Source organism: Euleptes europaea, chromosome 20 (assembly GCF_029931775.1).
Source record: "Euleptes europaea isolate rEulEur1 chromosome 20, rEulEur1.hap1, whole genome shotgun sequence".
Classification (NCBI taxonomy): Eukaryota; Metazoa; Chordata; class Lepidosauria; order Squamata; family Sphaerodactylidae; genus Euleptes; species Euleptes europaea.
Genome location: NC_079331.1, coordinates 20,848,719 through 20,868,453, shown reverse-complemented (window position 1 = coordinate 20,868,453; position 19,735 = coordinate 20,848,719). Strand labels below are relative to the sequence as shown.

Below are 19,735 nucleotides of genomic sequence, written 5' to 3'. Positions count from 1 at the left end.
CCGTTCCAAATTCTTCTCTAACCGAGACCAAGTGGTTTGAATAGCATGGACCCAATCTGTTATTTCGGCACCTCCCTCCTCCCCCGAGACATCTACATGGCCTATGGGTCCGAATTCTTTCCCATGCACTATGTAGAACAGGCTAAAACCAGTAGACTGAAGCACAGCATTATTGTAAACATACTCTGCAAAGGGCAAAAGGTCCACCCAATTATCTTGCTAGTAATTTACATAACAACGTAAATAGCACTCCCCGTTCAGTCTGTCTATCCGTCTGAGGGTGAAACGCACTTGACAATCCCTGCTCCACCCCCACCAATTTGAGAAAAGCTTTCCAAAACTTGGCCACAAACTGAATTCCACGGTCACTGATTATCTTGCGTGGAAAAGAATGATATTTGAAAACATGTGACACAAAGAGGCGGGCCAATTTTGGGGCGGTGGGCAAGCCCACACAGGGAACCAGATGCACTTGCTTGGAAAAGAGATCTGTGACTACCATAAGACCGTTTCCCCCTGGCTGAGAGGGAGATCAGTCATAAAATTAATGGAAAGACTTCCCACGGCCCTGCAGGCGTTTCCAATGGCTTAAATAACCCGGGCGGTTTCCCTGTGGATCGTTTGGCGGTGGCACAGGTGGGACAGCTGCAGGTGAAGGAGTCCAAGTGCGATCACATTCCCGGCCACCAAAGTCTCGAAAGCCCTTTGGCACTCCGGTGTCCATTCCACCCGAGCGGATGGCTGAGTTGCCGCACTCCCCTTCCCCTTGGTTTTTAGGAGGTCGGTGAGGGGCAACGCCACTTGTGCAAAGTTGTGGAGGAACCCCCTGTAAAAATTTGAAAACCCGAGGAATTGCTGCACTTGCTTATGGGTCGAAGGCGGCTTCCAGTCCACCACTGCTCGCACCTTTTCAGGATCCATAGCTAGCCCCTGGTGCGAGATTATGTAACCCAGGAAAGTCAATTGGTCCCGGTGGAACTCTCACTTAGATACTTTAGCATAGAGTTGGATTTCTCTGAGGCGCCGTAGCACTTCTTTGACCATGGCAACATTCTCTTTGTAGGTTTTGGAGTAAATCAGAATGTCATCTAAGTAGACCACCACTCCTTTAAACAACAGGTCATGAAGGATTTCATTAATTAATTGCATGAAGACTCCCGGGACGCCTTTTAAGCCAAAGGGCATCACTAGGTACTCGAACATCCCAAAACAGCTGGAAAAGGCAGTCAACGGCTCATCCCCCTTCCGAATCCTAACACGATAATACGCTTCAACCAAATCTAGTTTGGTGAAAATGTGCCCCTCCTTTAGTTGGCTCAATAAATCAGAGATCAGGGGGATGGGATAGGCGTTGGTTTGGGTGACCGCATTGAGTTTGCGAAAGTCTATGCACAAGCGTAGATGACCCGTCTTCTTTTGCACAAAAAAGGCAGGGGCGCAATAAGGCGCAGTGGAGGGCCGGATGAATCCCCGAGCCAGGTTCTTGTTTAAAAAGTCCCTGAGCACAGACTTTACTTTGGGGCTCATGGGGTAAATCTTACTCTTAGGTAATTTGCCCTCCCCCACCACTTCAATGGTGCAGTCCGTTCTGCGGTGGGGAGGCAGAACATCACACTCTTTCACATCAAAGACATCAGTAAAGTCCGAGTATTCAGGAGGCAACTGGGGGGTGCTGGGGATGCCACTGGGTTCTGCCGCCGTGGCAGACGTTTTAACCGCTACCTCTCTTTGATGGTGGTCGCATTGAGGCTGGGCGAACTCTATGGTGTCTATGGTGGGACTGTGCCCGCATAGCCAATTCGCCACCAAGACCACTGAATAACGAATGCCTGGTACTATAGTGAAGTGTATTTGTTCCCAGTGATGGCCCACTCCCATGACTACTCTACCGGTGTGCCGATCCACTGCCCCCCCAAATGTCACTCCCATCTATTTGGGTGAACTGGACAGGCTGGGGCAGGCGCACCACTTTTACCTTTAGGGCTTTGAACATATCTTCATTAATTAAGGTACAAGCACAACCGGAGTCTACTGAGGCCTTTACAGAAATTGGGGGAGGGGCTTGTAATGTTGTAAGATAATGTCCAGGAAAACAGTTTTCCCCACATCACTCACCATTAGTGGAGCTTCGGGTTGCACGGGTGCAGTGGTCTGCGGTGGCGCTCCGGTTACTGCAGACTCAGTCCATTTTTTGACTGGTTGAGAGTTGGGACCAGATTCAACGCCGAGGTCCCCCAGGTTCCCTCTTCCTGCGATGAGGCTGCACTGTCCTCGCTCGGGACGGCGGCATTTGTAATCCGGGACCCCGAAGGGTCAAGTGATGGAGCGGTAAGATCCAATGGAGTGATCTCCACGTCGAGATTGAGAGCGGGGGGACCCTTGTGCCCGGCGGCGATGCTGCGCCCGGCAGCTGCACTTTTCCGATGGCTGCCTCCACCCACCCGAGCCGAGCTCTCCGGGTGGGGACTCGGGGCTGGCCGTTCAGGTCATGATGGGCAGGCCGCGGCGAAATGGCCCACAGCCCCACAAACGAGACATGCTCCTCTCTGGGATCGTTTGGCTCGGTCTTTCACAGGAGCAACCGGTCTCCATTGCAGCTGAGAGGGTACCTTTGAGGCTGTTCGGTCCTGCCGCAGCCCCACCTCTTTAGCCCTGCACCTGGAAAGGAAGAAGAGTTGTCGGCAACTTTCCACTTCTTCCACGAGCAGTATCCAGTCTTCGAGGTTAGGCGGGTCTCTTTGCATGGACGCCCAATACAGAATCTCGGGGTTCAACCCCTCACGGAAGTACTGCACCTGTGAAGCCTTGCTCCAATCTACGATTTTACTGGCGAGTCGTTGGAACTCACTTGCATATTCTCTGACAGACTTAGTGCCTTGGCGCAGTTGAAGAATGGCTGCCTTAGCCTTCTTGCCCCAGAATGGGTCCTCGAAGCGTCTTCGTAGCACCCACATAAAATCATTCAGAGTCTGAACGGATCTGGCCCGAAGATCAAATTGTTGGATCATCCACTCCGCCGCCTCTCCCCCCAGTAAAGATGACATGTATCTGACACGACTGTCTTCCGTGGGAAAGGTCTGACCCTGCTCTCTCATGAAACTGTCCACCTGATGTAAGAAGTAGGGAAGCCCTTCTGCGGATCCATCGAACCTAGCTCGTAAGTCTCTTTGTGGAGCATATGGGCGAGGCGGAGGAGCGGGCCCTATAGGTTGTCCCAGCAGCGTGGGCGCACCTGGTTGCCCCGGTGGCGGGGGATGGCCTGGTTGCTCCGGCAGTGCAGGCGCACCTGGTTGCCCCGGCGGCACAGGCTGGCACGGGGGTTGCCTCAGGAGATGCACTGGAACCAGCAGGACTATTGTGGGGGATGGCTGAGTCCGTTGCAACCTCCCCAATTCCCGCCACAAAGAACCCATTTGGTCCTGCACCTGAGTCAACTGGTCCTACAAGTCCTGATTCCGGTACCGCAGGTGTTGGATCTCGTCCTCGCCCCCCCACCCCGATACGCCAAGCTTGAGACACTTGGAGATTTGTATTCCATTCCCCCAGATCTCCCTCGTCCGGGTACCCCCCGACATCCTGCGTGAAACTGCTGCGCCGGTCAGCTCCAGCCAGTCTCTGCCGGTGAGCCGTCTCCCTAGTTGGGAGAGAGTAAAATGGGGGATCGGGGGGAAACGAAGGAAACATCCAATCCTCCCCCTCCATGTCTGGTATCCACACATCTTTGGGTCGTGCTCCGGACGCAGCTGTCGCCTGTGTGGCCGCAAATGCCTCAGCCTGAGCAGCCACCAACTCGGCGGCACGGGTGGTGGCCTCTTCGGCAAAAGGTTTTTCGGCCCCCTGTTGCAACAAGAGCAAAAGTTCCCTGCGGTTAGCGAGCAGTGGCAACGCCTGTCGCGCAAGCTCCACGGGGACGGAGCAGCTGAAATCCTCCTTCAACTTCTGAAGTTGTAGGAGCTTGAGCTAAGCTTCACAGGGCCTTGAGTGCCAGAACCTGTTGTGAATACTCTATGGAACTAACATGAAAAGGCCTTTAAACATTATTTGTGTGCTGTCTAGTCATAGGTGACTTATGACGACTCCGTAGGGCTTTCAAGGCAAAAAACGTTCAGAGGTGATTAGCCATTGCCTGCCTCTGCATCACAACCCTGGTATCCTTGGAGGTCTCCCATCCAAATACTGACCAGGGCCAACCCTGTTTAGCTTCTGAGATCTGATGAGGGCAGGCTAGCCTGGGGCTATCCAGCTCAGGGCCTCTAAACATACAACAAGAATTTCACTCAACAATGTTATGGTACAGCCTGATCTCATAAGATCTCAGAAGCGAAGCAGGGTCAATACTTGGACGGGAGACCACCAAGGAAGGCTCTTCAGAGGAAGGCGATGGCAAACCATCTCTACTTCACCCTTGTCTTGAATGCCCCTTGCTGGGTTTGCCATAAATCGGTTGTGACTTGATGGCACCTGCATACATAAGTAATCCCAGCTATTCTTACATGCATATATATATTTGGATAGTTTTACTCCATTTTTCTCCCCAACGAGGACCCAAAGTGGCTTACAATATCCCCTTTATCCACAGAATAACATTAATCACAGAATCATAGAGTTCGAAGGGATCATACAGGCCATCTAGTCCAACCCCCTGCTTAATGCAGGATCAGCCTAGAGCATCCCTGACTGTCAGAGGTTGCCTTTCGATTGCCTTTTGGTTCTTCACTGAATGTCTTCTGAGTCCTTGCCTAGCCATGCTTGGGCTGACCTGTACAAGCGGTCAGGCTCCTGACATGAGTTAGGCCAGTGTTCGCATGTTTACTTTGATGTTCATTTGCTCTGTTCTTCCCACTCCCTGTCCATTCCCCCCTCCCTTGCCTTGGCCTTGAGTGGCTAACGAGCAGCGCCGTGTTTAGGCTCCGTTTTCCTCCTTCCTCCCAAGCACCGTTATCTAGTCATTTCCCAGACCATTTGAAACTGCACCTGTGATGTAATCATGCTTTTATGTTATGCCTAGTAGCCTGGCTCCTCATTAGCAGCTTTGAATCTGCAAGTTACCTTAGCTTTGCCTGTTGTTTCTACAATAAAGTTTACCTGCTTCTGACTTGACTGTCTGAGCGAGTGGCTTTTTGGGAATTGCCCAGGTTGACTGGAGAACCTGACATTAAGCTGCTAATCATCTTTGCTCCGGTCTCTGCTCCCATCCCGACGTGCGGATGGCTATGGCGGGGAATGGAGATGGCGGCAAGGAGGAGGACAAGACCGACAAGACCCCGGACGGCGCGATGCCGGGTGAGCCCGATTCTAACTCCAAGCCGACCAAGCTGCTGGGGGAAAAAACGAGAGGCTCTGGCTCGGGTGCGCAGCCCAACACCCCCTCACTTCAGCTCCTGGTTGGATTCTCCACGGGGCTGGATGTTGGGCATGGACACTCGCCCCCGGTGACAAGGGTTTACGGGCACGTGGTTCGAGGACGATCTGGCCCGAAGGGAAGCGGTCTTGCGGCATGAGTTGGAAGAAGACCGCCATCAGCTTCACTTTGAGAAGGAGGAGATGGCAGAAAGGATGAACGCCATGCAAACCTTGATGGAAGAGATGTGGCGCGAGATGGGTGAGCTGCGGCGACAGCCGCCCCAGCAGCCTGTAGCAGCCCCGGTAGGTCAGCCAGTGGGCCAACCTGTTCAGCCCCCACCGCTACCACCGGGTGCGCCATGTCCCGCCCCCCCGCCTGGACGGGACTTAAAGGTGATGTTCAACAGGTTGACTGACCTGCTGTCGTATTTTTTAATCCAAGTGGATGTGTTCATGCATGAACAGGGAGCGACCTTCCCCTCGGACGAGAGTCGGGTTCAATATGTTGCTTCGCTGCTTCAAGGAGAGGCAGCAGCATGGATGGTGCAACAATATGAACTGCGCTCTCGAGTTTTGGGAAGCTTGGATGATTTTATGGTGGCCCTCCATAACCAGTTTGAAGACCCGCATCGGGGTGAAAGGGCCAAGACAGCCCTGCTGCAATTGCGCCAGGGAACTAAGTCGGTGGTGCAATATGTAAGTGAGTTCCAGTTGCTCTCAAGTAAAATCCTGGACTGGAGTGAAGCTACCCGAGTACAGTATTTCCGTGAGGGACTCAATCCCGAATTGCAACATTGGGCCTTTATGCAGGGAAATCCTCCAGACGTAGAGGGATGGGTGAGGCATGCGGCCGACACTGAGAACCGTAGGCAGTTGCTGCAGCTCTCGAAGCAGCATACTGCCCGAGAAGTCAAGCCCCGTGGAGACATGCCTGGTGCCCCAAAAGAATTTCACTCCAGGACCGGAGGGGGGCTGTCAGTGGTGGAACGGAACAAACGTTTTCAAAGTGGAGCCTGTCTTGTTTGCGGAGGTTTGGGACATTTTGCCGCTCGTTGCCCATCTCGGGTTGAGAAAACGGTCCCTAACCAGCCTGCAGCTGTGGAGGCAGAGAAGGCACGCGCTGAGGGACAGTCCCGCCGCCGGAGCGGCTTGCCTGGGAAACGGAGTATACCCTTGGCGCTTCAAGCACAACCCGACCAGGACCAGCCGAAAGCTACCGGCCCATCAGGGTCGAGGATTACAAATCCAGCGTCCGGCTCATCAGAGCCGCGGGTTACAAATTCTGAGTCCCCCTCCTCCAGTGATGGGGAGGAGTGGGGCCACCCGGCAAAAAACACCGCCGGTCTGCTGTGAAGGGAGCTCCTCGGCAGACCGCCCCGGACCGTGAGAAGGGAGCTCCAGTTATGGTAAGCGAACAGGAGGACAATGTGTATGTTGAGGTCACCCTCACATTACCCAAAGGGGGACCAGTGTTGCGAGTTGCAGCCCTGGTTGATTCGGGCTGTGCTTGGACTTTAATGAATGAGGAGACGGCCCATGCCTTAAAGGTGAAACGGGTTGAGTTACCTGAGCCCGTTAGGTTTTCCCAGATGGACGGGAGTGACTTTAGGGGTGGACCGGTCACTCATAGGATGGCCCGGGTCACCTTAGGAGTGGGAGAGCATTGGGAACAGCTCCACTTCACCATAGCTCCCATACAGGCCCCTATTGTCTTGGGAATGAACTGGTTGCAAGGGCACAGTCCCGTTATAGACTGGAACGCATGCTAACATTTTCACAAGCTCAGTGTGACCGCCATAGATGGGAGCTGGTCTTCAGAGAGCAAGTGGCTGCATTGCTGGATCAGCTGTCGGTGAAAACTCCACCGCCTCAGCTCCCTAAAGAATATGCACAGTTTGCTGATGTGTTTGATGTTTGCGAATGTGATGAGTTTCGCCCCCATCGGGACACTGACTGCGCAATTGAAGTGGTGGGGGACGGCAACCTGTCAAAAGGGAAAATCTACCCTATGAGTCCTAAAGAAAAGGCAGTATTACGGGAGTATTTGGATACTAATTTGGCAAGGGGGTTCATCCATCCTTCCAAAGCGCCTTATTCAGCGCCCGCCTTCTTTGTGAAGAAAAAGACTGGTGATTTACGACTCTGTATTGATTTTTCCAGACTCAATGCGGTCACACAGTCTAATGCTTACCCCCTTCCTCTCATTCCAGACCTGCTCGCTCAATTGAAAGAAGGCCGGATTTTTACTAAGCTGGACTTGGTGGAAGTTTACCATCGTATCAGGATTAGGGAAGGGGACGAACATAAAACCACCTTCTCTAGTTGTTTAGGGATGTTTGAGTATTTAGTAATGCCGTTCGGATTAACGGGGGCTCCTAGTGTGTTCATGCGAATGATTAATGAGGTGTTACACGACTTGCTATTCCGAGGAGTGATTGTTTAGATGACATTTTAATATACACAAAAACTATGGACAAACATGTGGCCCTGGTCAAAGAAGTTTTGAAACGGTTGCGTGCTCATAAACTGTATGCAAAAGTGTCCAAGTGCGACTTCCATCAGCCGTCTATAACTTTCTTGGGTTATATTGTGTCGCAACAGGGGCTCGAGATGGATCCCGAAAAGGTTCGAGCCGTGGTAGAGTGGGAAGCTCCCACTACTCGCAAACAGTTACAGCAATTTCTCAGTTTTGCTAATTTTTACCGAAATTTCATTCCTGACTTTGCCCAAGTTGCTTTGCCTCTCACTTCCCTACTATGAATGAAAGGGAAGGGACCTGAAGCCGCTTTGCCGTCCGCTCGGCTTCAATGGTCTTCTGAATGCCAACAGGCGTTTGATATGCTCAAACAGTTGTTCACGTCAGAACCAGTACTACAGTATCCAGATTGTGAAAGACCATTTATTGTGCAGGTGGATGCTTCCGAGGTTGCTATGGGGGGGGGGGGCTTTTACAAAAAGATGAGAATGGACATTTGAAGCCGTGTGCTTACTTTTCAAAGAAGTTTTCACAAACAGAAATTAACTGGGCTATATGGGAAAAAGAGGCGGCCACTGTGAAACATGCTCTCACGATTTGGAGGCATTTTCTGGAGGGGGTTGAGGTGCCCTTTGAGGTCTGGACCAACCACAAAAATCTGGAGGTGCTTAAGGGCCCCAGAAAGCTGTCCGCAAAACAAGTTCGTTGGGCGCAAGTCTTTGCCAAGTTTCGGTTTGTACTAAAACATGTGCCAGGAAAAGACAATTCTTTGGCTGACGCGTTGTCCCAGCTTCCCCAGCACCGTGGTCAAATAGATCGTCCTGTTGATTCCCTCTTCACCCCAGAGCAGCGGGGGGAGGTTTCGGGATTGGCCGTGACCACCCGGGCTCAAAGCCGGGCAAAGGACTCCGCTGTGGCCAGCGGACTCCCGGAGGCTTTCCGGGTGAAACTGAGCAAAGCCACGCTTCAGGAGGAAGGAAGCCAGATCCTCCCCCAAGCCCTCACCCGCCAAGGGGACCTGTGGTTTCATGGAGAACAACTCTATGTGCCTGAAACTGTAAGGAGTGAGGTGTTGGACATGGTTCACGGGGCTAAAACAGCCGGACATTTTGGGTTTGTCAAATCTTTGCATTTGCTGCGGCGTCAGTTTTGGTGGCCGGGAATGAGGGTGGATGTGGATCTGTTTGGGCGCAGTTGTCCCACCTGCACAACCTCAAAAAAACTCATGGGGAAGCCCCCTGGACTCCTCAAACCTTTAGAAGTTCCGTCTGTTCCCTGGGAAGTCATTGCCATGGACTTTATTACGGACCTTCCTCCCAGTCGGGGGAAAACAGTGTTGTGGGTGGTGACGGACTTATTTTCCAAGCAAGTACATTTTGTTCCCTGTTCAGGTTTATCTTCTGCCCAAAAGTTGGAACGTATGTTCGTTACACACGTGATGAAATATCATGGGTTGCCACGCAAGGTAATTTCCGACAGGGGGCCACAATTTGTGGCGCAATTTTGGAGAGCCTTCCTGAAATTGATGGGGGTGGAACAAGGTTTGTCTTCAGCTTACCACCCTCAAACGGATGGACAAACAGAAAGAGTCAATGCTGTAATTGAATGTTATTTACAGTGTTATGTAAATTACCATCAGGATAATTGGGTTGAGTTGTTGCCCTTTGCTGAATATGCTTTCAATAATGCTCCCCATTCGTCTATGGCAGTGGTTCCCAACCTTTTTTTGACCAGGGACCACTAGGACTTTTTTGTTCGGTGCAGGGACCCTAAGGTTCAAAATAAAAATTCCGAGAATTTGAAAATAAACTTTAATCATAACGGTTAGTTAAACATTAAACTTAGAATAATATTTAAATATATATTTTAATAATAAAGGTAAAGGTCCCCTGTGCAAGCACCGGGTCATTCCTGACCCATGGGGTGACGTCACATCCCGACGTTTCCAAGGCAGACTTTGTTTGCGGGGTGGTTTGCCAGTGCCTTCCCCAGTCATCTTCCCTTTACCCCCAGCAAGCTGGGTCCTCATTTTACCGACCTCGGAAGGATGGAAGGCTGAGTCAACCTTGAGCCGGCTACCTGAAACCAACTTCCGTTGGGATCGAACTCAGGTCGTGAGCAGAGCTTTTGACTGCAGTACTGCAGCTTAACACTCTGCGCCACGGGGCTCCTATTTTTTTTTTAAATAATACAGAACTTTAATTGAAAATATTAATTTATTATGGGTTTATAACTTTGTTTCGCAGACCTTAATTTAGTTCTCGCAAACCCCTGGGGGTCCACGGACCCCCGGTTGGGAACCAGTGGTCTACAGGGTTTAGCCCTTTTCGGGTGGTGCATGGCAGAGAATTCTGACCTTTCGGGAACACAGCCCTTACCCCGGAGGTGGAAGGTACAGGAGAAATCAAAGATTGGGTACACATTGTACAAACCACCTGGCCTTGGCTCCAGGAGAGTGGGGTTTGGAGAGAGGAGGGACTTCAATGCCATAGTGTCCAATTGCCAAAGTAGCCATTTTCTCCAGGGGAACTGATCTCTATCGACTGGAGATCAGTTGTAATAGCAGATCTCCAGCTACTACCTGGAGGTTGGCAACCTTATCTCCAGGCCCCTGATCATCCTTGTCACTCTCCTCTGCACCCACTTGATTCTGTCCACATCTTGTGAGGTTGGTTAGGCTAGAAGAGAAAGTGACCAGTCCAATGCCCCCAGCGATTTTCTATGGCAGAGAGGGGATTCGAACCCAGGTCACTCAGATCTTAACCCTATACTTTAGCTATTATGCCTCACTGGCTGATTGGCACTAGGGGACAGAGCTTCCAAGTCCAAGAATATGCAGCTGACAGGTAAATTTGAGCCCCAGCACCTCTCTGTTGCTCCTCACCAGCTCTGGGTTGGGAAATTCCTGGAGATTTTGGGGAGAGACTTCAGTGGGGTATAATGCCACAGAATCCACCCTCCAAAGCAGCCTTTTCCTCCAGGGGAACTGATGTCTGTTGCCTGAAGATAGATTGCAATTCCAGGATATCTCCAGCCACCACCTGGAGGTTGGCATTCCTGACACAAGATAGAATTTAAGCTAATACATTCACTTTAGCATGTTCTTTTTCTCCAACTTGTTTGAACATTTCCCTCCCTGATCTTTCTCCCTAAGGTGAGCGTGTTTTGAAGCAATCGGTAAGCAGGATCTGGACTGGACAGAAACCCTTCAGCCTGTCGATCAAACACGGCCCAGACAGTAAGTAATTTCCCATCAGCTAATCAATCTGTTTTCGGAAAGATGAAGGGTGTCTTGTTCTTGGGGTCTGGGCTGGGCCAATTTTCTTTCTTAACGCTTCATTCACGATGGGCCCGAGAAGTTTTCTTCCATGACTTTCTCTGGTAATGGAAAGCAAACTAATTTCACACCACTACCTAATGGTTTTGGCGATTGCCAAAAGAGCCTTCCTGGCTGCCGTTGCTGCAGCGCTGGAAGTCAAAACATATGGCCACAGGCTGCACCTAGTCACAGGACAACCTCACTTGCTCCCATTCCTCTCAGAAGATTCCAGAAGGACAGGCGAACCTGTCTTCTGCTACTCCAACTGATCTCCAGCCGATAGAGATTAGTTCACCTGGAGAAAATGGCCGCTTTGGCAATTGGACTCTATGGCACTGAAGTCCTTCCCCAAACCCTGCCCTCCTCAGGCTCCGCCCCAAAACCCTCCCGCTGGTGACAAAGAGAGACCTGGCAACCCTACCTCAGAAAAGGGAACTTTACTGCTGAAAAGCACTTTGGAATATTTATGAGAACTGATGCAGTTGCTACAAGAATGAGCTGTGACCCTGGTTCGAGTCTCTCCCCTTCCATGAAGTGGCTAGGTCTCTCACACTCCCAGCTGCACTATGAGAGCAATAATATTGGCCTGCTTTACAGGGTCAGGCCTGCTTTACAGCTATCACCTGGAGGTTGGCAACGCTATCAGAAGAGCCCTGTTGGATGAAACCAGTGGTCCATCTAGTCCAGCACCCTGTCTCACACAGTGGCTGACCAGTTACTGTGGAGGGCCAACAGCATTGCCTTCCCCTGGGGTTGCCTCCTGGTGCTGGGATTCAGAGGTTGACAAGAACATAAGATTTGCTCCAAAGAGACGGGTCAGCCTGCAGCCATTTTTCCACCCGTGGGTCACCCTAAGTCGGCTGGGGCTGCTCAGGAATCGAACCGCCACTGCGGCTTCGGCTGGACGTTTTGGCAGACGAGGCTCAAAAAAGAGAGGTGGTCCACCCATGAAAATTCTGGCCTGCCGGCGCCGAGTTTATCCTGCCCAACCCTTGTTGAAAATAGATTTGCCAGCTCCAGGCTGGAAAATTTGGAGATGGATCCTGGGAATGGTGTTGGGGGACGGCAGGACCTCAGTGTGATATAATGCCATACAGTCCTTCCTCCCTCTGAAGCATCCATTTTCTCCAGGGGAACTGATCTCTGCAGTCTGGAGAGGAGTTGTAATTCCTGGAGATCTCCAGGCCCAGCCTGGAAGATGGCAACCCTATCTTGAAGTAAATAATCTCTCTGCAAGATTAGTTTTTCCGCCCTTATGTTTACCTCCCTTGAGCTTTAAAGGACGGAGAGGGCTAGACATTTCAGACGACGACTCTCAAAGCCTCAAGAGTGCCCACTGACAAGCTTCGTGAACAGAAGACCAATTGAAGAACTTCAAGATAAATGGAAACTCGACTACACATATTCCTCTCAAAACATGGTCTGAGGTGGAAGATACGGCCTGAGATGAAATTTTAGATTAAGTAAAATTGTCTGTTTTGTATCATGTTCAGATATAAATAATTCAAATAAGAAGTAGATCAGGATTATATAATAGATATAAATAAATACATTTGTATTATGGTTATAGTTTATTAAGAAACTAAGCGGTCCTAATTTGGGGTTATTAATGACATTAAAAAATAAAGATGGTAGTCGTCAAATATCTTGGTTTAAGCATGCGAGACCAATTTTATGGATAGAAATAATCTCAGTGTTATTTATCTTATCTGGCTTTCTATTTTTTTGTTTTTTGCATTCTTTTTGTATCTGTGTTTTTTCCCTTTTATGTTTTTTTTTGTATCTTTTTGTATAAATTTTTAGTATATTATTTTTTAAAAAAATTATAAAGCCTCAAGGGTGTCCGAATTCTCAAAATGAACCTCTGTGTTTTTCCGGTCCTTCAGGTCAGGGCGTATGGACGGCTTGGTTCAACATTGACCACCCTGGTGGCAACGGGGATTACGAACGCTTGGATGCCATCCGGTTTTACTACCACGACAGGGTGTGCCCGAGGCCGTTCCGCGTCGAAGCCCGCACGACGGACTGGATCCCTGCGGGCAGCACGGGTCAGGTAGTCCACTCCAGCGCCCAGGAGGGGTTCTGGTGCCTGAATGAGGAGCAGCCTTCCGTGGAAACCTGCCTGAATTATGCCATTCGCTTCTTGTGCCCTGCAGGTAAAGCAGGCTATTCCTAGCACGCAGACTAGATTTTCCAGTATGTGGAGTGGGGAATTGAACTCAGGTCTCCATATCAGGGGCCATTTATGCAGGGATGTTTCCCCACTAGGGTTGCCAACCTCCAGGTGGTGGCTGGAGATCTCCTGGGATTACAATGGATCTCCAGGCGAAACAGATCAGTTCATCTGGGGAAATAGGCTTGCCAACCTCCAGGTACTAGCTGGAGATCTCCCGCTATTACAACTGATCTCCAGCCGACAGAGATCAGTTTTCCTGGAGAAAATGGCCGCTTTGGCAATTGGACTCTATGGCATTGAAGTCCCTCCCCTCCCCAAACCCTGCCCTTCCCAGGCTTCGCCCCCAAAATCTCCAGGTACTTCCCAACTTAGAGCTGGTGACCCTAGGGCCATTTATGCTTAGTAATTAGCAGCGCATTCAAGGCTGAAGTCCCCCACATATTTTTTTTTTTAGTTTTTCATACTGAACCGTCATTTAGGAAGTGACTGCGAAGCCGGCGCATACCTGCTTCACATTTCTTAAGAGCCCTATTAATGCAACCTTTTGTATTTGCTCTGCCCCGCCTCCAAGAATCCCCTCAAGGAAGCATGCAAAATCACTGCCGTTCTGCAAACGGCGGTTGCTAATGGAAGGAACGAAGGAGCAGGCAAGTGGGGAGTGGGTGGAATTTCTCCTTTTGCGCCGGGACCGTGAATAAACATTTTAAAGATCGCATTTAAAAAAACAGCTTTGAGCAAGCATCAAAATTGACCCTGCATAAATGGCCTAGGAGTGACAGCAGGGTAATCATGGAAAGGAAAAGTCAGGGGAGGAAAGATGGAGGGAAGTGCACAAGAAACTCCCACATGTGGAAGTTCTACCACCAAGGCACAGGCTTTGGCATTTGTGGCAGTGATGGAAGCAACTGTAAGCTCCTGACCCTTCGAACCAGAAATCACCACAGAGTCGTATAGAATCCAATCAGATGGCTTTTACTGGTCAAAAAGGCAATACAGTGCATACAGGGAACTATGGCAGCTATGAGAGTCTCACTAGCCGAACGATAATATAAGGCAGTAAATGGCGGGAGATTATACAACATTAGCATACACAGACAGAGTCAACTTTCTCAGGAGCAGTGTTCCCAGGCCTTGGTATGTGTGGTCGGCCTTGAGGCTAGACAGTACAGTACCAACACAGAAACAATACTGAAACCGAGATAGCAGCCTGACATCCTGCTCCCCTTAAGGCCCCCTCCCAGTCGGTAAGGGGGATGGTCTGTCCGGGTAGGCAGTGTGAAAGGCATCGATTAGTTTGGGGGCGGAGACATTTCGTGCACGAACCCATTCGTCGTAGGCAGGGGGGAAGTGCTTCCACCGGACCAAATACTGTAGGTTTCCATGGTGAACACAGGAGTCAAGGATTTTGGAGACTTCGAAGTGCTCTTCCCCCCCCCCCCACCATAATGGGCTGTTCGGGGGGCGGATCGGGATGCCATCGTGGAGAGGCCGTATGGGGCTTCAGGAGGCTAATGTGGAAAACGGGATGCACACGCCTCAGGGTTTTCGGGAGAGCTAATTCCACCGTGACAGGATTTATGACCCATGTGATCGGGAATGGGCCAATGAATTTAGCATTGAGTTTAAGGCACGGACGGGTGGAACGTAGGTTTTTGGTGGAAAGATAGACCAATTTACCCACTCGCAGTTCGCCCCCGGGGGAACGATGTTTATCAGCTTGTGCTTTGTATTTGCGCTTGGCTCGGTCGAGATTGTTAATGAGCCAAGGCCAAGTGGTACGGAGGGTGTGTGCCCAGGAAGCAATGTCAGGATCTCCCTCCCCCTCCACAGTGCTTGTGGGAGTAACAGGACCAAACTCTTGCCCATACACTGCATAGAATGGGCTAAAACCTGTAGATTGATGTACAGCATTATTGTAGGCATATTCTGCAAAAGGCAACATTTCTACCCAGTTATCTTGGTGGTAGTTAACATAACAGCGTAAATAACATTCAAGGACAGCATTTACACGTTCAGTTTGACCATCGGTTTGGGGATGGTATGCAGTAGACAATCCCTGTTCTACCCCCACCAACTTGAGAAATGCTTTCCAAAACTTGGAAACAAAGCCACTGCCGCGGTCACAGATTATTTTGCGCGGAAACGAATGTAATTTGAAGATATGTGTCACGAAGAGGCGGGCCATTTTTTGAGCAGAGGGAATTCCTGCGCATGGAACCAAATGGATTTGCTTAGAAAACAAGTCGGTAATAACCCATAATACAGTTTTTCCCCCGCTGAGAGGGAGATCAGTCATAAAGTCCATAGCAATTACTTCCCATGGTTTGTTGGGTGTTTCTAGAGGTTGCAGTAGCCCCGGGGGTTTGCCTTGTGAGCGTTTCATTGTGGCGCAAACAGGGCAGCTGCGGATAAAAGAGTCAACATCGGAACGCATTCCCCCCCACCAAAATTGTCGGCGCAATAAGTGGAGAGTTTTTAGGAATCCAAAGTGTCCAGCTGTTTTTACTCCATGAGCCAAGTGTAAAACGTCTTTTCGAAGTGCCTTGGGTACGTACAATTTAGAGTCTTTGTACCATGAGCCCCCCTGTTCCATTACCCCAGGGGGTAGGGTGTGAGTGGAGCGTTCAGAAAGGCAGTGGTCCCGAAGGGTATTTAAAAAGGATTCGGAGATGGGAATCTTGGCGGGACCCCCCCCCGGCTATAGTAGTTTTAGGAGTAGTTATGGGGGTAGAGCTTACGTGCGGTGGTGCGCAGGTCGTAGGCGGTAGGGCAGCCGGTGGGGTTGGAGGATCGGGATCGTCGGTTCGTTGCTGTTGCGAGGGCGGTTGGGTAGCCGCTCGGGTTGGAGGTGCTGGAGAACTGGATCTGGGATGCTGTCGCTGAGATCGAGTTTGCACGGCCAGTACAGGAAGGGCTCCCCTTTGCGTAGGGGTGAACAGAGAGTCAGTCGGTCTCTCGAGTTTTACCGGGTATTGTGGCAACCGGGAGAGGGCATCTGCGAGAACGTTTTGCTTCCCAGGAACATGCTTTAGGACGAAACGAAACTGAGCGAAGAATTCAGCCCAACGTTGTTGTTTCGCTGATAGTTTATGGGACCCTGTGAGGGCAGCTAGATTCTTGTGATCGGTCCAAACCTCGAAGGGGATATTGGACCCCTCTAAGAATTGCCTCCAGAGAGTTAGGGCATGGTGAACGGCCGCTGCCTCTTTTTCCCAAATGGGCCAGTTCAATTGTGCGTGCGCAAATTTCCTCGAAAAGTAAGCGCAGGGGTGAAGAAGGCCATCCGGACCTTTCTGGAGAAGGGCCCCTCCCATAGCTACATCGGAGGCATCGACTTGCACAACAAACATTTGGTTTGGGTCCGGGTGCTGTAATATGGGTTCGGATGTGAAGAGGCGTTTGAGAGCTACAAACGCAGCTTGGCATTGATCAGTCCACAGGATTTTTGCGGAAGGTAAGGTAGCCGTGTTTGCTTTCCCTTTGGTTTTTAGTAAATCAGTAATGGGTAGGGCCACTTGGGCGAAGTTAGGAATGAACCCTCGATAAAAGTTTGCAAACCCCAAAAACTGTTGCACTTGCTTGCGGTTGGTGGGGGGAGTCCAATCGAGAACGGCTTGGACTTTGACAGGGTCCATGCGAAGACCTTGGTGGGAGATTATGTATCCTAAGAATGTGAGCTGGCTTTGATGAAACTCGCATTTAGCCAGTTTGGCAAAGAGTTGGTGGTTGCGCAGGCGTTGCAGAACTTCTCGGACTAAAGTGACATGCTCTTCCATGGTTTTTGAATAAATAAGAATGTCGTCTAAATAAACCACCACCCCGCGATATAGCAAGTCATGAAGGATTTCGTTGATGAGTTGCATGAAGACCCCCGGGGCCCCTTTTAATCCGAACGGCATCACGAGGAATTCATACATACCGAAACAGCTAGAGAAGGCAGTGAGGTGCTCATCTCCTTCGCGGATGCGGACTCGGTAGTAGGCTTCCACCAAGTCTAGTTTGGAGAATATCCGGCCCTCCTGTAACTGTCCCAAAATATCAGAAATTAATGGGATAGGATAGGCGTTGGTTTGGGTAACCGCATTGAGTTTTCGGAAGTCAATGCATAAACGAAGGTCGCCCTCCTTTTTTCGGACAAAAAACGCGGGGGCCGAGTTCGGGGCATTCGATGGGCGAATGAACCCTCTGGCGAGGTTTTTGTCAAGGAAGTCCCGGAGAACAGTGCGCTCGGAAGCGCTCATAGGGTAAATTTTGCTTTTGGTTAATGTGCAGTCCTTGACTACCTCAATTGTACAGTCCGAGGCTCGGTGGGGGGGGTAAGGTGTCACATTCTTTAAGGTCGAAGACATCCACGAAGTCTCGATAGACGTTAGGTAGGACTGGAAGCGTTGGGACATCGGAGGCCAATGCTGGGACGGGTGGGTATAACAGCGCAAAGTTCTGCCGGTGCTGATCGCACATAGGACTGGCGAAGGAGATAGTGTTTGTTTCCCAGTTAATGCTGGGACTGTGTCCCTTAATCCAGTTAATACCCAAGACCACTTCAAAACGGATAGGGGCTATAGTGAAGTCTATTTGCTCCCAGTGGGAGCCAATTCCCATTGCCACCCCTATGGTGCGGTGATCAACTGGACCCCCCTGGAAATGGCTTCCGTCCATTTGGGCAAATTGGACAGGGGCGGGTAAAGCCTCAGAGTCGGCTCTGAGTGCAGCAAAAGTGGCTTCGCTTATGAGAGTGCGACAGCAACCGGAGTCAATTAGTGCTTTGACAGGTAGTTGTGGGCCACCGTTAAGGTGTTGTAATACTGCATCCACGTAGACGGTGGAGTCCACTTCTTTGATTTTGGTAGGAGCATTCGGTTTGATACGAGGATCCTGAGAGGTCTGTGGAGACGCTCCATTCACCACAGACCGGAGCCGTTTTTTGACAAGTCGAGGGGAGATTCCAGGTTTAAGGCTGGAGAATTCCAAGGATTTTCCTCATCCGAAGAGGGAAAGTTGTCCCCCAATGGGGCACTTGTAATCCGAGACCCGGCGGGGTCGTTGGTAGAAGGCAGGGAGGCTGGGTCCCCGGCATGGAGTGCAGAGGGTGTGGGTCTTCCCGGAGCTGCGCTGCGGGTAGCCGCGGTGCCTCTGCGTGGTGGACGACCTCTGGCGTGGGTTGTCGTGCTGGGACGAAATAATTCATGGCGGTGCGGGCAAACGGCTGCAAAGTGGCCCATTTCTCCGCAAGTAAGACAGGCACCCCTCTGAAATCGGGCTTCACGTTCCTGGGGCGGACGTGGAGGATTTCGTGGGACGAGCAGTGGTGCCTTGGGTTGAGGCTTTTGGGTGCCTTTTTCCTTGTGCTTTTGACGGACGAGAGAAATAAAGCGTCGGCGGCTTTCCACTTCCTCAGCCAATAGGATCCAGTCTTCGAGGGTATCGGGATCGCCCCGCATGTAAGACCAGTTCAGAACGTCAGGATGCAAGGCTTCCCTGAAATGATGGATCAGGGTGGTCTCGGGCCAACCTACAATTTTACTTGCCAGTCGTTGAAATTCATTGGCAAATTCTCGAACTGTAGCAGAGCCTTGTTTTAATTGTAAGAGTTCCGTTTTGGCTCTTTCCCCCAGGAAGGGGTCCTCAAACCTCCTCCTCAGGGCAGTCATGAAGTTGTTGAGGGAACGAATAGCACGAGAGCGGGTGTCAAACTGGAGGACCATCCAGTCAGCCGCTTTACCTGTCAGAAGGGAAGCTACATAACGTACCGGCTATCTTCCGTGGGGAAAAGTTGTCCTTGTTCTCGCATATAACTGTCCACTTGATGCAAGAAACAAGGCAAAGTCTCGAGAGATCCGTCGTACGTAGTCCTCAATTTGAGTTGCTTCCAAGGGCTGGGCGCAGGTTGGCCCGGTTGCACGGGTGGTCCGGGCGGAGGAACAACAGGAGCTCCAGGAGGCAAGGGTGGAGCAGGCACATTAGCGGGTGGTTGGGGTGGCTGTACGGGTACCCCCTGACCCGGTATCGGAACGGGCTGTCTCTGGGCTATCAGGGTTTGTTGTAATTGCCTGTTCTCCTGAAGCATACGTTCCATTAGTTCCTGGAGTTGATCAACACAGTCGGAGAGCTCCCGATTCTGGGCTCGTAAGAGGTGAACCTCCTCACTTGGGCCACCAGTAAGATGAGGTTTACTGGTCCGGAAGCTTGTGGCCCATTGAGAGCTATCCCCATATAGATCCTCGTCTTCAGACTCTCCTGAGTCTCGACGTTGGTCAGCCAAACGGCGTGCGCGTTGGGTCGCGCGCGACGGGACAAACGCCGGGGAAAAAGACAGACCTGATAGCCCTTGTACATTGTCCTTGGGGCGCGTGTCCATGTTCGCCCGATCCCTAGCTCTTGCTGCAGCCGCCCTGGCTGCTTCAGCAGCTTCTCTCTCTCT

The 19,735-nt window shown here is 51.0% G+C and overlaps 1 protein-coding gene across 1 annotated transcript in view; it reads left to right on the top strand.

The window, feature by feature from the left end:
- The first annotated feature begins 5,207 nt into the window (after positions 1-5,207).
- CILP (cartilage intermediate layer protein) overlaps positions 5,208-19,735 on the top strand; it is a 31,377-nt gene continuing 16,849 nt past the window's right edge. The window contains exons 1-5 of the mRNA XM_056866112.1: positions 5,208-5,349; positions 5,441-6,277; positions 8,665-8,883; positions 10,974-11,057; positions 13,025-13,294. Coding sequence (XP_056722090.1) covers positions 5,208-5,349; positions 5,441-6,277; positions 8,665-8,883; positions 10,974-11,057; positions 13,025-13,294 — 1,552 coding nt within the window. The remainder of the gene's footprint in view (positions 5,350-5,440; positions 6,278-8,664; positions 8,884-10,973; positions 11,058-13,024; positions 13,295-19,735) is intronic.